Source organism: Rhincodon typus, chromosome 12, assembly GCF_021869965.1.
Source record: "Rhincodon typus isolate 14 chromosome 12, sRhiTyp1.1, whole genome shotgun sequence".
NCBI classification, from domain to species: Eukaryota; Metazoa; Chordata; class Chondrichthyes; order Orectolobiformes; family Rhincodontidae; genus Rhincodon; species Rhincodon typus.
The window spans coordinates 6,765,107-6,778,522 of NC_063343.1; the positions used below are offsets into that span (position 1 = coordinate 6,765,107).

Here is a 13,416-nt window from a genome sequence, read left to right on the forward strand (position 1 = left end):
AGATCTCGGTGTCCATGTGCATAGATCACTGAAAGTTGCCACCCAGGTTGATAGCATTGTTAAGAAGGCGTACAGTATGTTAGGTTTTATTGGTAGAGGGATTGAATTTCGGAGCCATGAGGTCATGTTGCAGCTGTACAAAACTCTGGTGCGGCCGCACTTGGAGTATTGCGTACAGTTCTGGTCACCGCATTATAGGAAAGATGTGGAAGCATTGGAAAGGGTGCAGAGGAGATTTACCAGGATGTTGCCTGGTATGGAGGGAAGGTCTTATGAGGAAAGGCTGAGGGTCTTGAGGCTGTTTTCGTTAGAGAGAAGAAGGTTAAGAGGTGACTTGATAGAGACATACAAGATGATCAGAGGATTAGATAGGGTGGACAGTGGGAGCCTTTTTCCTCGGATGGTGATGGCTAGCACGAGGGGACATAGCTTTAAATTGAGGGGTGATAGATATAGGACAGATGTCAGAGGTAGGTTCTTTACTCAGAGAGTAGTAAGGGTGTGGAATGCCCTGCCTGCAAATGTAGTAGACTCGCCAACTTTAAGGGCATTTAAATGGTCATTGGATAAACATATGGATGATAATGGAATAGTTTAGGTTAGATGAGCTTCAGATTGGTTCACAGGTCAGCGCAACATCGAGGGCTGAAGGGCCTGTACTGCACTGTAATGTTCTATGACAAGGGAGTACATGTTGAATGGTAGTACCATAGGAAGTACAGAGAATCAGAGGGATCTTGGTGTGTACATCCATAGATTAGAAACCTTACAGTGTGGAAACAGGCCCTTTGGCCCAACAAGTCCACACTGACCCTTAGAGCATCCCACCCAGACCCAGACCCCTATAACCCAGCTAATATACACATTCCTGAACAGTATGGGCAATATAGCATGGCCAATCCACCTCGTCTGCACATCTTTGGACTGTGGGAGGAAACCAGACATGACACAGGGAGAATGTGCAAACACCACAAAGACAGTTGCCTGAGGGTGGAATCGAACCCAGGTCTCTAGTGCTGTGAGACAGCAGTGCTAACCGCTAAGCCACTGTGTCACCCAGGGTATGAAGAAAAGGCTGAATGGAGAATAACATTAAGTCTTGGTGTACATTTGGAGGGCTGTTGCTGACACAATGGACCAAATGACTATTTTCTGCACCATAACACTTTTTGGTGATTCTGTGATTCTAAGTATTCTCAGTGGAGTGGAGGAGGGTGACTTCAGAGGCTAGCCTCAATCCCTCCAAAGCTCACCCTTTATGATGAATTCAGGTTCAAAATGTCAAAAGTCATTTGAACTACTATGCAGTTCATATTGCATTGGATGCTTGGAAGACTTCTGCGTGCTATAATTGTACCAATCTATGTAACCAATACTCAGAAATGTTTTTTGAGAGATAGTAGGAACTGCAGATGCTGGAGAATCCGAGACAACAAGGTGCAGGGCTGGATGAACACAGCAGGCCAAGCAGCATCATAGGAGCAGAGAGGCTGACGTTTCGGGCCTAGACCCTTCATCAGAAAGGGGGAGGGGAAGGGGGTTTTGAAATAAATAGGGAGAGAGTGGGAGGCGGATAGAAGAGGGATAGAGGAGAGGATAGGTGGAGAGGAAACAAACAGGTCGAAGAGGCGGGGATGGGGCCAGGAAAGGTGAGTGTAGGTAGGGAGTTAGGAAGGGGATAGGTCAGTCCAGGGAGGACGGACAGGTCAAGGGGTTTAGTCAGTTGGATGGTGTAGTAGCGTGCATATGGGATTCCTTTATTAAATCATTGGTTAGACCTTGGGTTAATTATTGTGCCCCATTCTGGGCTCCACCTTTTAGGAAGAATGTCAAAACATTGCAGAGAAGTGATGCATTCTGGAAACAACAATCAGAAGAGGCTTTATTAAGCGAATTGCAAATTTTAAAGGAACAGAAATAGCTGGGAAAGCTTAACAGGTCTGGCAGCATGGACAGAAATCAGTCAACGTTTCAGTTCTCGTGACCCTTCTTCAGAACTGAAGAACTGTTTTTGCTTCTGATTTCCAGCACCCACAGTTCTTTCGTTTTTTTTTTAAATTCAGTGAGATCTTGGGGTTCATTTGCACTTTGAAAGAAGACAGGAGAAGTTAGTGAAGTTATTTCGTTACACAAAAAAACAGCATCCTTGGTTTTATTAATGAATGTATAGAATAAAAGCAAGGGGTTATGGTGAACCTCTGTAGGTCACCGTTTAAATAGCTGGAGTATTGTGGACATCTGATTTTCACAAGGAGAATGTTAGTGATTCGTAAAGAGAGATTTACTCTCATAATATCAGGGACAAGGAGTATCAATTATATGCAGAGAAGGAAGAAACTAGGATCATTCTGCTTAGAGTAAAGAAAGTTTTGAGAAAATTTAACAGTGGTATTCACATTTTTGTAAGACGTTTTTGGTAGAGTTTCAGCCAGTCAGTATTTCCATGGTTTTAATCAAAAGAACTATTGGGAAGATCAAGAGAAACATATTTACCCAGTGAGTTGCTATGATGCAATGCTTTAAAGCCAATACAATAGGAACCGTCAAAAGATAATTGGATATTTAATTGTAAATAATAAAAAAACACAGTACAACTGTAGGGGAGGAGGAGTGGGACAAACTGGATGGCTTTTTCCAGAGAGTTAATGCCAGTATGTGTAGCTCCACATGTCTTCCCAGTTGTACTCTCAAACATCACTCAGGCAAGTCAATTTGTTCCCTCCCTCCCTCTGATGGAAGAGGCCAATGAATGATATATACTGTAGGAGCGATGAGGCAGATTATTCTGTGGCTGGGTGCTATTCATCCCCTCGACAACTTGCCAAAGGTACCAGTTCTCCCGCCAACTTCCACATGATTCCTGATGGTGCCTGTGGAACGATCCCTGAGTTTATAGACTTTGCAATTGAAGGAGAAATGAGCAACATAGAGTCATAGGGTCATACAGCATGGAAATAGGCCCTTGGGTCCAACTTGTCCATGCCAAACAGATATCCTAACTTAATCTAGTCCCATTTGCCAGCATTTGGCCCATATCCCTCTAAACCCTTCCCATTCATGTCCCACCCAGATGCCTTTTAAATGTTGTAATTGTACCAGCCTCCACCACTTCCTCTGGCAGCTCATTCCATACACGCACCACCCTCTGTGTGAAAAAGTTGCCCCTTTGGTCCCTGTTATATCTTTCCCCTCTCACCTTAAAACTATGTCTTCTAGTTTTACACTTTCCCTACTTTGAGAAAAAGACCTTGGCTATTCACCCTATCCATGCCCCTCATGATTTTATAAACCTCTATAAGGTCACCCCTCAGCCTCTGACTCTCCAGGGAAAATAGCCCCAGTCTATCCAGCCTCTCCCTATAACTCAAACCCTCCAACCCTGGCAACATCCTTGTAAATCTTTTCTGCACCCTCTCAAGTTTAACAACATCTCTCCTACAACAGGGAATCCAGAATAGAACATAATACCAAAAGTGGCCTAACCAATGTCTTGTACAGCCACAACATGACCCTCCCAACTCCTATCCACAGTACACTGACTAATCAAGGCAAGTGTACCAAAAGCTTTCTTCACCAACCTGTCTAACTGTGATTTCACCTTCAAGGAAACATGAACTTACACTCCAAGGTCTCTTTGTTCGTCAACACTTCCCAGGATCTTACCATGAAGTGTATAAGTCTTGCCCTGATTTGTCTTTCCATAATGCAGCACCTCAGATTTATCTAGATTAAACTCCATCTGCCACTCCTCAGCCAATCAGCCTATCTGCTCAAGGTCCTGTTATACTCTGAGGTAACCTTCTTCACTGTCCTCTGCACCACCAATTATGGTGTCAACTGCAAACTTACTAACCATACCTCCTATATTTATACGCAAATCATTTATATAAGTGTCAAAAAACAGCGGACCCAGCGCCGATGGTTGTGGCACATCGCTTGTCACAGCTCTCCAGTCTGAGAAACAACACCCCACCACCAGCCTCTGCCTCCTACCTTCAAGCCAGTTTTGTTTCCAAATGGCTAGCTCTCCCTCGATCCCCATGTGATCTAACCTTGCTAACCAGTCGATAGATATAGCTGGGTGGGAAGGTGCTTTCTCTATTTGGATTGGACAAAGTGCCAATTTGTGCCATTCATTCATTGAAAGGACAAGGATAGTTTGTGAGGACATGGTGTAGAGTGCAAACCTGAGGAGCAGCCAATCTGACAAGGACAGGTAAGGTGGACACTGTCCCTGTTGAGCTGTGCTAGCATAGCCTCATTCCCCATAGTTATACGAAGGAAAACTTAGCTTGACAAAAGAAGGCTATATCAGGCCGAGGTGAGTATTTTTCTTTCTCTTAAAAAAAAATGACATTTAAACGTAATGTTTCACTGTGAAATGTATTTATTTTTCTCCTTCCCCCTTCATTTCCTACGCCAACGTCCTCGTCACTCAGTCCAAAACAAACTGGAGTGTTTGTGGGACGAATGTCTTTCTGATACTTCAGCCCAGTTTTCACATGTTGGGATCTAAAAAGTATTGACAGGTCTTTGGAAACACGAGGCTCCATTATCCCCTCAGTTGACATCCATAGGTTCTAATGTTGGAGAATAAGCGAGGGTATTATTTCTGATTGAATTTATTTCCTCTCCCCTGTCACTTTCAAGGAACTGAGGCTAAATTTATTTTCTCTCCCCTGTCACTTTCAAGGAACTGAGGCTAAATTTAATATCCTGACTGTTGACACAGTGGAAGTCAGATAATCTGGGAAGTTTGAGGTCTTTGCATCTTCAAGACAGTCAATGCATTCATCTGTTGTCCCAATGGAACAGTTGCAAAATGGTTTTGCTCTTCCATTGGTTCCTGGGTGACCTTTGTTTTCCTTTTCAATTAGAATTTAGCTTTAATATAGGGCACAAACAGAGACAGCTGAGCTATGAGAAAACACCCACACTTAAAGTTCAAGGATTGGATTTTGAAAGTGCTAGTTTCTAGATGTTTCTAAGGAACGTCTAGAAACCATACATGGGATTAACCGTTTGACCTCCATCAGCTGTTTTCAGTGTTTTATGGCCAACTCCTCCATGTTGACTATTTCAATCGTACTGCCAAGTCTATGCACTTCAACAGAAACGAAAAGCCTGTGCGACAGAAAGATCGACCAACCTCACCAAATGACAAACAATCTTCTTCTGGATTTAGAAGAGCAGGTTTTGATACCCGCAGCCCGGTGGATACGGTTGGGGAAAACTGGCAGAGGAATGGCCTACTGCCATCAATCCTGACATCACTGTCGCCGTAGCAACCTCATCAGAGCACCCTCCTGACTCCAAACGTTGATCCCAATGAACATGCGAGTTCAGGGTCCTGACCTATCCATGGGCAGATGCTCAGAGAAGGAGTCTGTGAGTCATTGCCTGGGGAGGCAATGGTCTAGTGGTATTATCGCTGGACAGTTAATCCAGAGACCCAGGTAACATTCTCAGGCCCGGGGTTCGAATCCCGCCATGACAGATGGTGGAATTTGAATTCAGTAAATATCTGGAATTAAGAATCTAATGATGACCATGAATCCATTGTAGATTGTTGGGGAAAAACCCATCTGGGTCACTAATGTCCTTTAGGGAAGGAAACTGCCATCCTTACCCGGTCTGGCCTACATGTGACTCCAGACCTACAGCAATCTGGTTGACAGTCAACAGCCCTCTGGGCAATTAGGGATGGGCAATAAATGCTGCATAGCCAGAGATGCCCTCATCCCGTGAATGAATAAAGAAAAAAAAATTGCTGCATGTGTTTTCATGTGCTCCCTAAGGAGCAGGAGTTCTGTTTGGGGCTCTGTACAATCTCTCCCCCTGACGAAACACATTCCCTGATTGAGATACCCAACATGTCCCTTCTGCTCCTACGCAACCCTCATCCAACACCACGCTGACTTACCGGCCTTTTTCTGGTCCTCTCGATATCGTGGTGGTGCAGAACACTCTAGAAATAGGTATGCCGTAAGGAAACCGATATCCATTTCAAGCCCACCGACTCCCACAGCTACCTAGAATACACCTCCTCCCACCCACCTTCCTGCAAAAATGCCATCCCCTATTCCCAATTCCTTCGCCTCCGCCGCATCTGCTCCCAGGATGAGGCATTCCACTCCCGTACATCTCAGTTGTCCTCGTTTTTCAAGGACCGCAACTTCCCCCCCTCAGTGGTCGAGAACGCCCTCAACCGTGTCTCCCACATTTCCCGCAACTCATCCCTCACACCCCGTCCCCGCAATAACAACCAAAAAAGAATCCCCCTCGTCCTCACGTACCACCCCACCAACCTCCGGATCCAACGCATCATCCTCCGACACTTCCGCCATCTGCAATCCGACCCCACCACCAAAGACATCTTTCCCTACCCACCCTTATCTGCTTTCCAGAGGGACCACTCTCTCCGTGACTCCCTTGTCCGCTCCACACTCCCCTCCAGCCCCACCACACCCGGCACTTTTCCCTGCAACCGCAGGAAGTGCTACACCTGCCCCCATACCTCCTCCCTCACCCCCATCCCAGGCCCCAAGAAGACTTTCCACATCAAGCAGATGTTCACCTGCACATCTGCTAATGTGGTATACTGCATCTGCTGTACCCGGTGTGGCTTCCTCTACATCGGTGAAACCAAGCGGAGGCTTGGGGACCGCTTTGCAGAACACCTACGCTCTGTTCGCACTAAACAACTGCACCTCCCAGTCGCTAACCATTTCAACTCCCCCTCCCATTCCTCTGACGACATGTCCATCCTGGGCCTCCTGCAGTGCCACAACGATGTCACCCGAAGGTTGCAGGAACAGCAACTCATATTCCGCTTGGGAACCCTGCAGCCCAATGGTATCAATGTGGATTTCACAAGCTTCAAAATCTCCCCTCCCCCTACCGCATCCCAAAACCAGCCCAGCTCTTCCCTGCCTCCCTCACCTGTTCTTCCTCCCACCTATCCCCTCCTCCCATCTCAAGCCGCACCCCCATCTCCTACCTACTAACCTCATCCCGCCCCCTTGACCTGTCCGTCCTCCCTGGACGGACCTATCCCCTCCCTAACTCCCCACCTACACTCACCTTTACTGGCTCCATCCCCGCCTCTTCGACCTGTTTGTTTCCTCTCCACCTATCCTCTCCTCTATCCATCTTCTATCCGCCTCCCACTCTCTCCCTATTTATTTCAGAACCCCCTTCCCCTCCCCCATTTCTGATGAAGGGCCTAGGCCCGAAACGTCAGCCTTCCTGCTCCTATGATGCTGCTTGGCCTGCTGTGTTCGTCCAGCTCTGCACCTTGTTGTCTCTATGCCGTAAGGTGATCTTGGCTGGCCAACATGATAACATGAACCGGGTTTAATTCTACACACGGAAACCCTCAGGCAGCCAACAAATGCAGCCTCAGTGACCAAGTTATCGACCAAAGTTCACAGTTGAGTGTAGGCAGGTGTGGGGGCAGTCTATCAGACAAGTGGTTTGGCTTGACCGTTTCTCTTTTGGGGCACTTTATTGCAATGGAGACACCTTCTGAATGTTGTTGATGTCTATGACTATTTTTTAATGAGAATGACGTTTAGATTGTTTTTCATTAAAATCATTCAAATTTCCAGAGCATGCCCTGTGAAGCAGTTATTTGATGAACAAACAATGTCACGAAAAGTGATCTTTTGAAGCTGTAATTAGAGGATAGTCTTGAGCCCTTCAGAAAAATTGGCTGATTACCGTTGTCAATTAAACATTTCCGTTCATTTCAATAGGACGACCCTACTGATGGTCTTACAAAATCTAATGCAGGTATGGAACTATCACGTTTAAAAATCAAACTTACTTGGGGCCCTCGGGGCGAAGAGAGTTTAGGTTTGTGAATACAACTGACAGGATTTAATCTGTTGAAATAGGTCGGACTAAAGCCAAGTCCCCATTCCCCCAGCTCCTCAACCCTTAAAGCCGAAAGTCTCAGGAAAGAATTGCAATTTCTTTTGAGAGTTTTCAGATTATTTGGACAATAGGTCGAAAGGAACAACGAGCAGGGATCTGTGGTACCTTGAGCGAGTAGGTTCACTATTTCTGGGGGTCTTTCTGCTTTTGTATTTAAAAGCGACGGTGAACGTTCCACACAATGTAAAAGCCTCCTTCTAATAAGGCGTGAGTCTGAATCCTCAATGTCTCAAACCCGTGACTGCAACATGCCCTTTTCTCTTCGATGTGCAAGGATTGATTTAAGTTAATGTGACGAGTATGAATGCTGGGAAGCCAAGACATTCCCACTTGGTATCAGTGCCCATGTTAGGTATTCTCAGGTGACTTTTAGGACAGGTCAAAGTCTCTTGAGATGTTCCTTCGCACTCTTCATTTCCAAACCCCACCAGCTCCAGTTTGGGGTCTTTGACCATGCCTCACCCACACACCCCCTTTAGCGTCCAGACTTCAAGAACCCACCTACGACAGCCGTCTGGATGATCCATCATAAGCAGTTCGAGGCCAAAGCTGGCCACCAGTTTTGGGAAGGTACAGCACCAACTCTCAGAACCTATATATAGAGAGAGGGAGCGAGATTCCAATGGTTCCTCCCTGTAAAGGCTAGGCTCCACTGCAACATCCAGTAGCTCCCCCACCAAGGATTTATCTAAGTGGCCTTGTCAAACCACAAATATCAACAACATTAGCTGGGAAAAAGCAACCAATGCTTTATGTCGCTTGGACTGTGCAGTGGGTGTGAGAAATGGGGGCATTGTGATGGAGGTCAGTAAACAATTGAAGTTAGAGGACAACATGGTTGGTGAGAGTGGACCTTTGCTCCAATTCTTTCTGTCCAATAGAAGGGGTAGAATCTTCCAGACTCTGAGTTGGCAGGTCCAGAGGTGGGAGCAGGAATTTACTGAGAAAGGTGGACCAGAATGGGCCATTTCCCTGCCTGATTTAAGCTCTGAGCAAGAAGGCACTGTGCTGCCAATTGAAGTCCTAAACTGATCTGTGAATGGTCACTTAAGGGTCTCCCCCTGCCTGGGCTGCGATTATTTTGGCTGCGGGCACAACCAGAGAGAATCAGCCTAACCTCCTGGTAAACCAGTGCGGGTAGGATGCCAGTTGGGTGGTGTCCTTTTCGGTTTGCGCTAACCCCTGCAGGGAATTGGACGTAGTGCCGGTTGTGTCAACAACGTCTCCATTTCCTCTACCCCATCACAACTCTCACCTGGCCAGACACCAACACCGGCTCCAAAATATCACATACCTTTCCCTTGGGCGATCCCGTATCCTGGAGGCCCAGGGAGGGTGGAAACGGAAGTGTTGTTTCTGCAGGAACCAGGTTTTGGTTGTCAAGCAGTTCTTGTGATTCCAGGACTTTCTTGCCCCCGGGCCCTAACGCAGGTCGAAAGTCCACCAATAGCCAATCAACTGCTTGGTGAGCCACAGGTTTTCCTCCTCCAATCTGTCCACGGCTTTCAGAGTTAGCCTAGGAATGGGGAGATACTATCTCAGGTCTCTGCCCTTATTGCTGCCTGATGGTCTTGAGGAACCAGCCTTTAGTTTATGGAATTGGTGACTTAGCTACCTTATGTGGTGTTTGCCAATGGACTGGTCCTCTGAGTGTAGAGGGATGGTGAGTGGGGCAGGAAGAGACAGAGGTAACTCGTAGGCAGAAAGAGAGAAATCCCTCTGTGCGAACTGTAGGAAAATGATGACAGAGATTAAGAAAGCAGAGAACAGAGGAGAAACCATCTTAAAATTGTCTTTTCTGCCTTACAGTGCTAAGGCTGTTGGCCAGCTCACTCTCACTCAAATATGTGCATTGACCAAACTGTTGGTGTAAAATTCGGACGTTGAGTTTATCTGTGTACTTTAAAAAGTTACATGGAGATGGAGTGATGGACCGAGACTAGTCCCTGACAATGATGCACATCCAATAGACCTCCTTACCCAGGACGAGAAAGGTGGAGTTTGTTGAGGGAATTGGAGGGCATTTGCGACATTTTGTAGAGGGTAAGGAGGGGGTAGGGGAGATGGTTTATGCGGAGGGGGCATTGGCATGGAATTGTTGGCACCTCTAAGGGCTGCTGTTCTTCATGGCCACTCCAATCCTCTCTCTCTCTACAGGGGCTCAGGTGGATGATGGTCCTCGGCGCAGTGGGCACCGCATCGTTGCGCCCCCTGGTGGACGCTCAAACATCACCTCGCTCAGCTGAAGCTCATGACGGGAAAAGAGAGAGTTGTGTTGCGGGGTGGGGGGGGAGAGAAGAAAGAAATTGTGCTGTAATGATGACGTCTTGCAAAGAAAAGCAAAATAAAAGATAATTGTGTTTGTCCTACAAGAAATAAGAAATAAATGGTTACTCTGGATTGAATATAAACAGTGCCTCAAGCCTTATTGATGAGATATGTTACTTTGCCATCGCTTTGAGAATGTCTTGTTTTCATTTATTTAGCCTTAAGCTGTCACAGTTTTCAAGTTAATAGTAGGGATGCAGAGATTACAGTGTTTCTGTTAATTTATTTTCAAAACATTATGCCACCCCGATCCCTCTCCAACAGTCCCTGCTGACCACCATAACAGAGTTACTCATGCTATGACCATTTCTGCATGAAACATCTTTAAGACACGTGTCTGATTTTAACCTCATGTATCCCACGTAACTCTGGCTTTGAGTCATGCGCACTTCACCCGACGAAGGAGCAGCGCTCCGAAAGCTTGTGATTTCAAATAAACCTGTTGGACTATAACCTGGTGTCGCGTGACTTCTGACCTCGTTCACCCCAGCCCAACACCGGCACCTCCACGTCATCAATTCATGTGAGTGTCTGACTTAAAGCGTAGTGACTGCTTTGGGGAGAGTGGTTACCGTTTACGCTGTTCAGTTTTTCCCGCTCATACCCACATTGAAATTTTTGGCTCCACACTTGTTGGAAAGTGTGAAATTTAACCGTGTCCGTAAAGGACCCAGCTTTTCCCTCGACAGTTCGAACACTTGTGTTTAGTCAATGTCGTTAAACTTTGTGAAGCGTGTCGGACCAACCTTCACTTTCCCTGTCTCAAGAAAAATTAGCTTTGCTGTAAGTCATGTCAGATGCAACTTCTAGCCTGTCCAGGTTGTCAGACTATTGTACAGCGCTATTGGCTGCCCTTAAAGAGATAAAATCTTGCGAGCTCTTTCCAATGTGAAGGGAGTCGGCTCCCTCATCCTCACTAACCCTCATAATTAAGACAACAAGCAGCTCACTTTTTTATTCTTCTGAGCAAGAGATCAGAAATTAGTGAAGCTTCTTCAGTCTATGGGTCACCACAACTTTCCATGAATCCATACAGTGTGGAAACAGGCCATTTGGCCCATCAAGTCCGTACCGACCCTCCGGAGAGCATCCCACCCCATAACTCTACATTTACTATGGCTAAACCACCTAGCCTAACATCCCTGGACACAATGGACAGTGTAGCATGGCCAATCCACCTAGTCTACACATCTTTGGACTGTGGGAGGAAACCCATACAGACACAGGGAGAACATGCAGATGCCACACAGTCAGTCACCCAACGCTGGGATCGAACCTGGGTTCCCAGGCCCTGTGAAGCAGCAGTACTAACCACTGAGCCACCGTGCCTGGGCCTAGAGCCTGTATCCAGCCTCCCAGTCTGCTTTAAATGTGTCATGCCCAACTGGTCAGGAGTTACTGAGCAACATTTAACATCAGTAACTATTAGGTTTTATGAAGCCCTGCTATTGTCCCTGAAACAAGGCACGAAAGATGTTAATACAAGTGGTTAACCACTTCAGTAGCACATTCTAGTGTCTTTCAGATACTCTTATCTTCTCAATGTTGCTTCTTTCATATGATTGAATCCAAAGCACACATCACAGTTAGCTGCAGGCACAAAGAAAGTGAGGAAAAATATGAATTGGAATCTCAATAGAAGTCCTCAGCACTCAGATGGATTTTATTGAACTAAAAATGTTTTGTTGATTAAGGGAACTTTTCAAGGTTCACTCCCTGATACTGCTAATGAAGGTTCAGAACAAAATCCACCAAACTACTCAAGTTAACTTAATGTTGGCCAGCCATGCAGTTCAGAAGGCCCAAACTTAAATCTCCAGTTTGCACAAAGTCTTTTACCTCAGCTGGCCAAAGATTAGCGTACTTTAACTAGGCTGAACTTGGTTGAATTAGGAAGGAGACTTTGCCTGGATCCCAGCACCTAATCACCCAGCTACCTGACTCCAGCTGACAATTGGTAAAGGACAGTGTGGTGAGTTCAGCATTGGCTTTGACTGTGAAGGCTCACGGGGTCGAATGGTTTGCCATCACTTACTGCCTAGATTCATGCAGCAAGTATAGCTTCTGGAGAGGAGGAGGAGGGGTAGAATTGTGAAAAAGCAAAGGAATTGGTTGATTCACAGGCTAATCTCCCAATCGGCCCTGACCAAAGTTGTAATTTTTTTCTCAGTAAATTCTTGGCTCTTTGTCAAGCACGCTGTAATCAATGCATCCTTTTAAAGAACAGTAGTCTTGATTTGTATTCATGTTAAACCTTGTGCATGATGCTGAATCTTCTAGGAATTGGCTCGTCAAGTCATACATTGCATTACTTCGGAGACTTAAAAGTGCGTTTCCACATTTTATTTGCTGCTTGTCTGTATGTGTGTATATCCGCACACACACACGCACATACTACCTCGCAATATCACCCAACTTAGACGCTAACCATGAGGTATTACATCAAGTGTGTTAGTATTCCCATGATCCTCTCCTCAGCAAGGACTCTGTACTATTTTTAATGAATATATTTTATACAGCCTTAATACAGTACAAAAGCAGCATATTGTGTTTTTTTTCCTTAATTGCTCCTGGATTAATCCTCTGATCCACAGTGTGTTAGTGGGATGTTTAGCAATGATATGACTAGGGAGCCCTTAAACAAAATGCGTCCAACACTTCTCTTTTATTGGGGAAAGCGGGGAAGTTGTATTGCCAAACTTGTAGCCACCTTCAATGATAAACACCCAGAGTGAATCCTGTAAAAGTAACTCAGCCCCTCACCCTTCATCACCTGGGATGCAGTTATTAAATGAAGAATGTGTTTCCACCTACAAACACCCCTCCCATTTTAAATGATGAGCATGTCAGAGAATGAAAGAACAACATTATTGGCACAATGATTTGTTCTCCTTTAGTTGCCGCATAGGGCAAGCACGGACAGAGAGAATCCACCCATACAGCCATACAGCATGGAAACAGACCCTTTGGTCCAACCAGTCCATGCCGAAAATAAGCCCAAACTAAACTAGTCCCACCTGCCTGCTCCTGACCCATGTCCCTCCAAACCTTTCCTATTCATGTACTTATCCAAATGACTTTTAAATGTTGTAATTGTACCCACATTCACCACTTCCTCAGGAAGTTCAGTCCACATGCAAACCACTCTCT

General features: G+C 45.8%; 1 protein-coding gene across 1 annotated transcript in view; it reads left to right on the plus strand.

The window, feature by feature from the left end:
* The window catches only part of LOC109923870 (dihydropyrimidinase-related protein 3-like), a 228,487-nt gene extending 218,138 nt beyond the window's left edge, over positions 1-10,349 (plus strand). Inside the window, exons 13-14 of the mRNA XM_048603930.1 lie at positions 8,418-8,508; positions 10,096-10,349. Of these exons, the coding sequence (XP_048459887.1) occupies positions 8,418-8,508; positions 10,096-10,184 (180 nt within the window). The 3' untranslated portion in view covers positions 10,185-10,349. The remainder of the gene's footprint in view (positions 1-8,417; positions 8,509-10,095) is intronic.
* Positions 10,350-13,416: the final 3,067 nt, after the last annotated feature.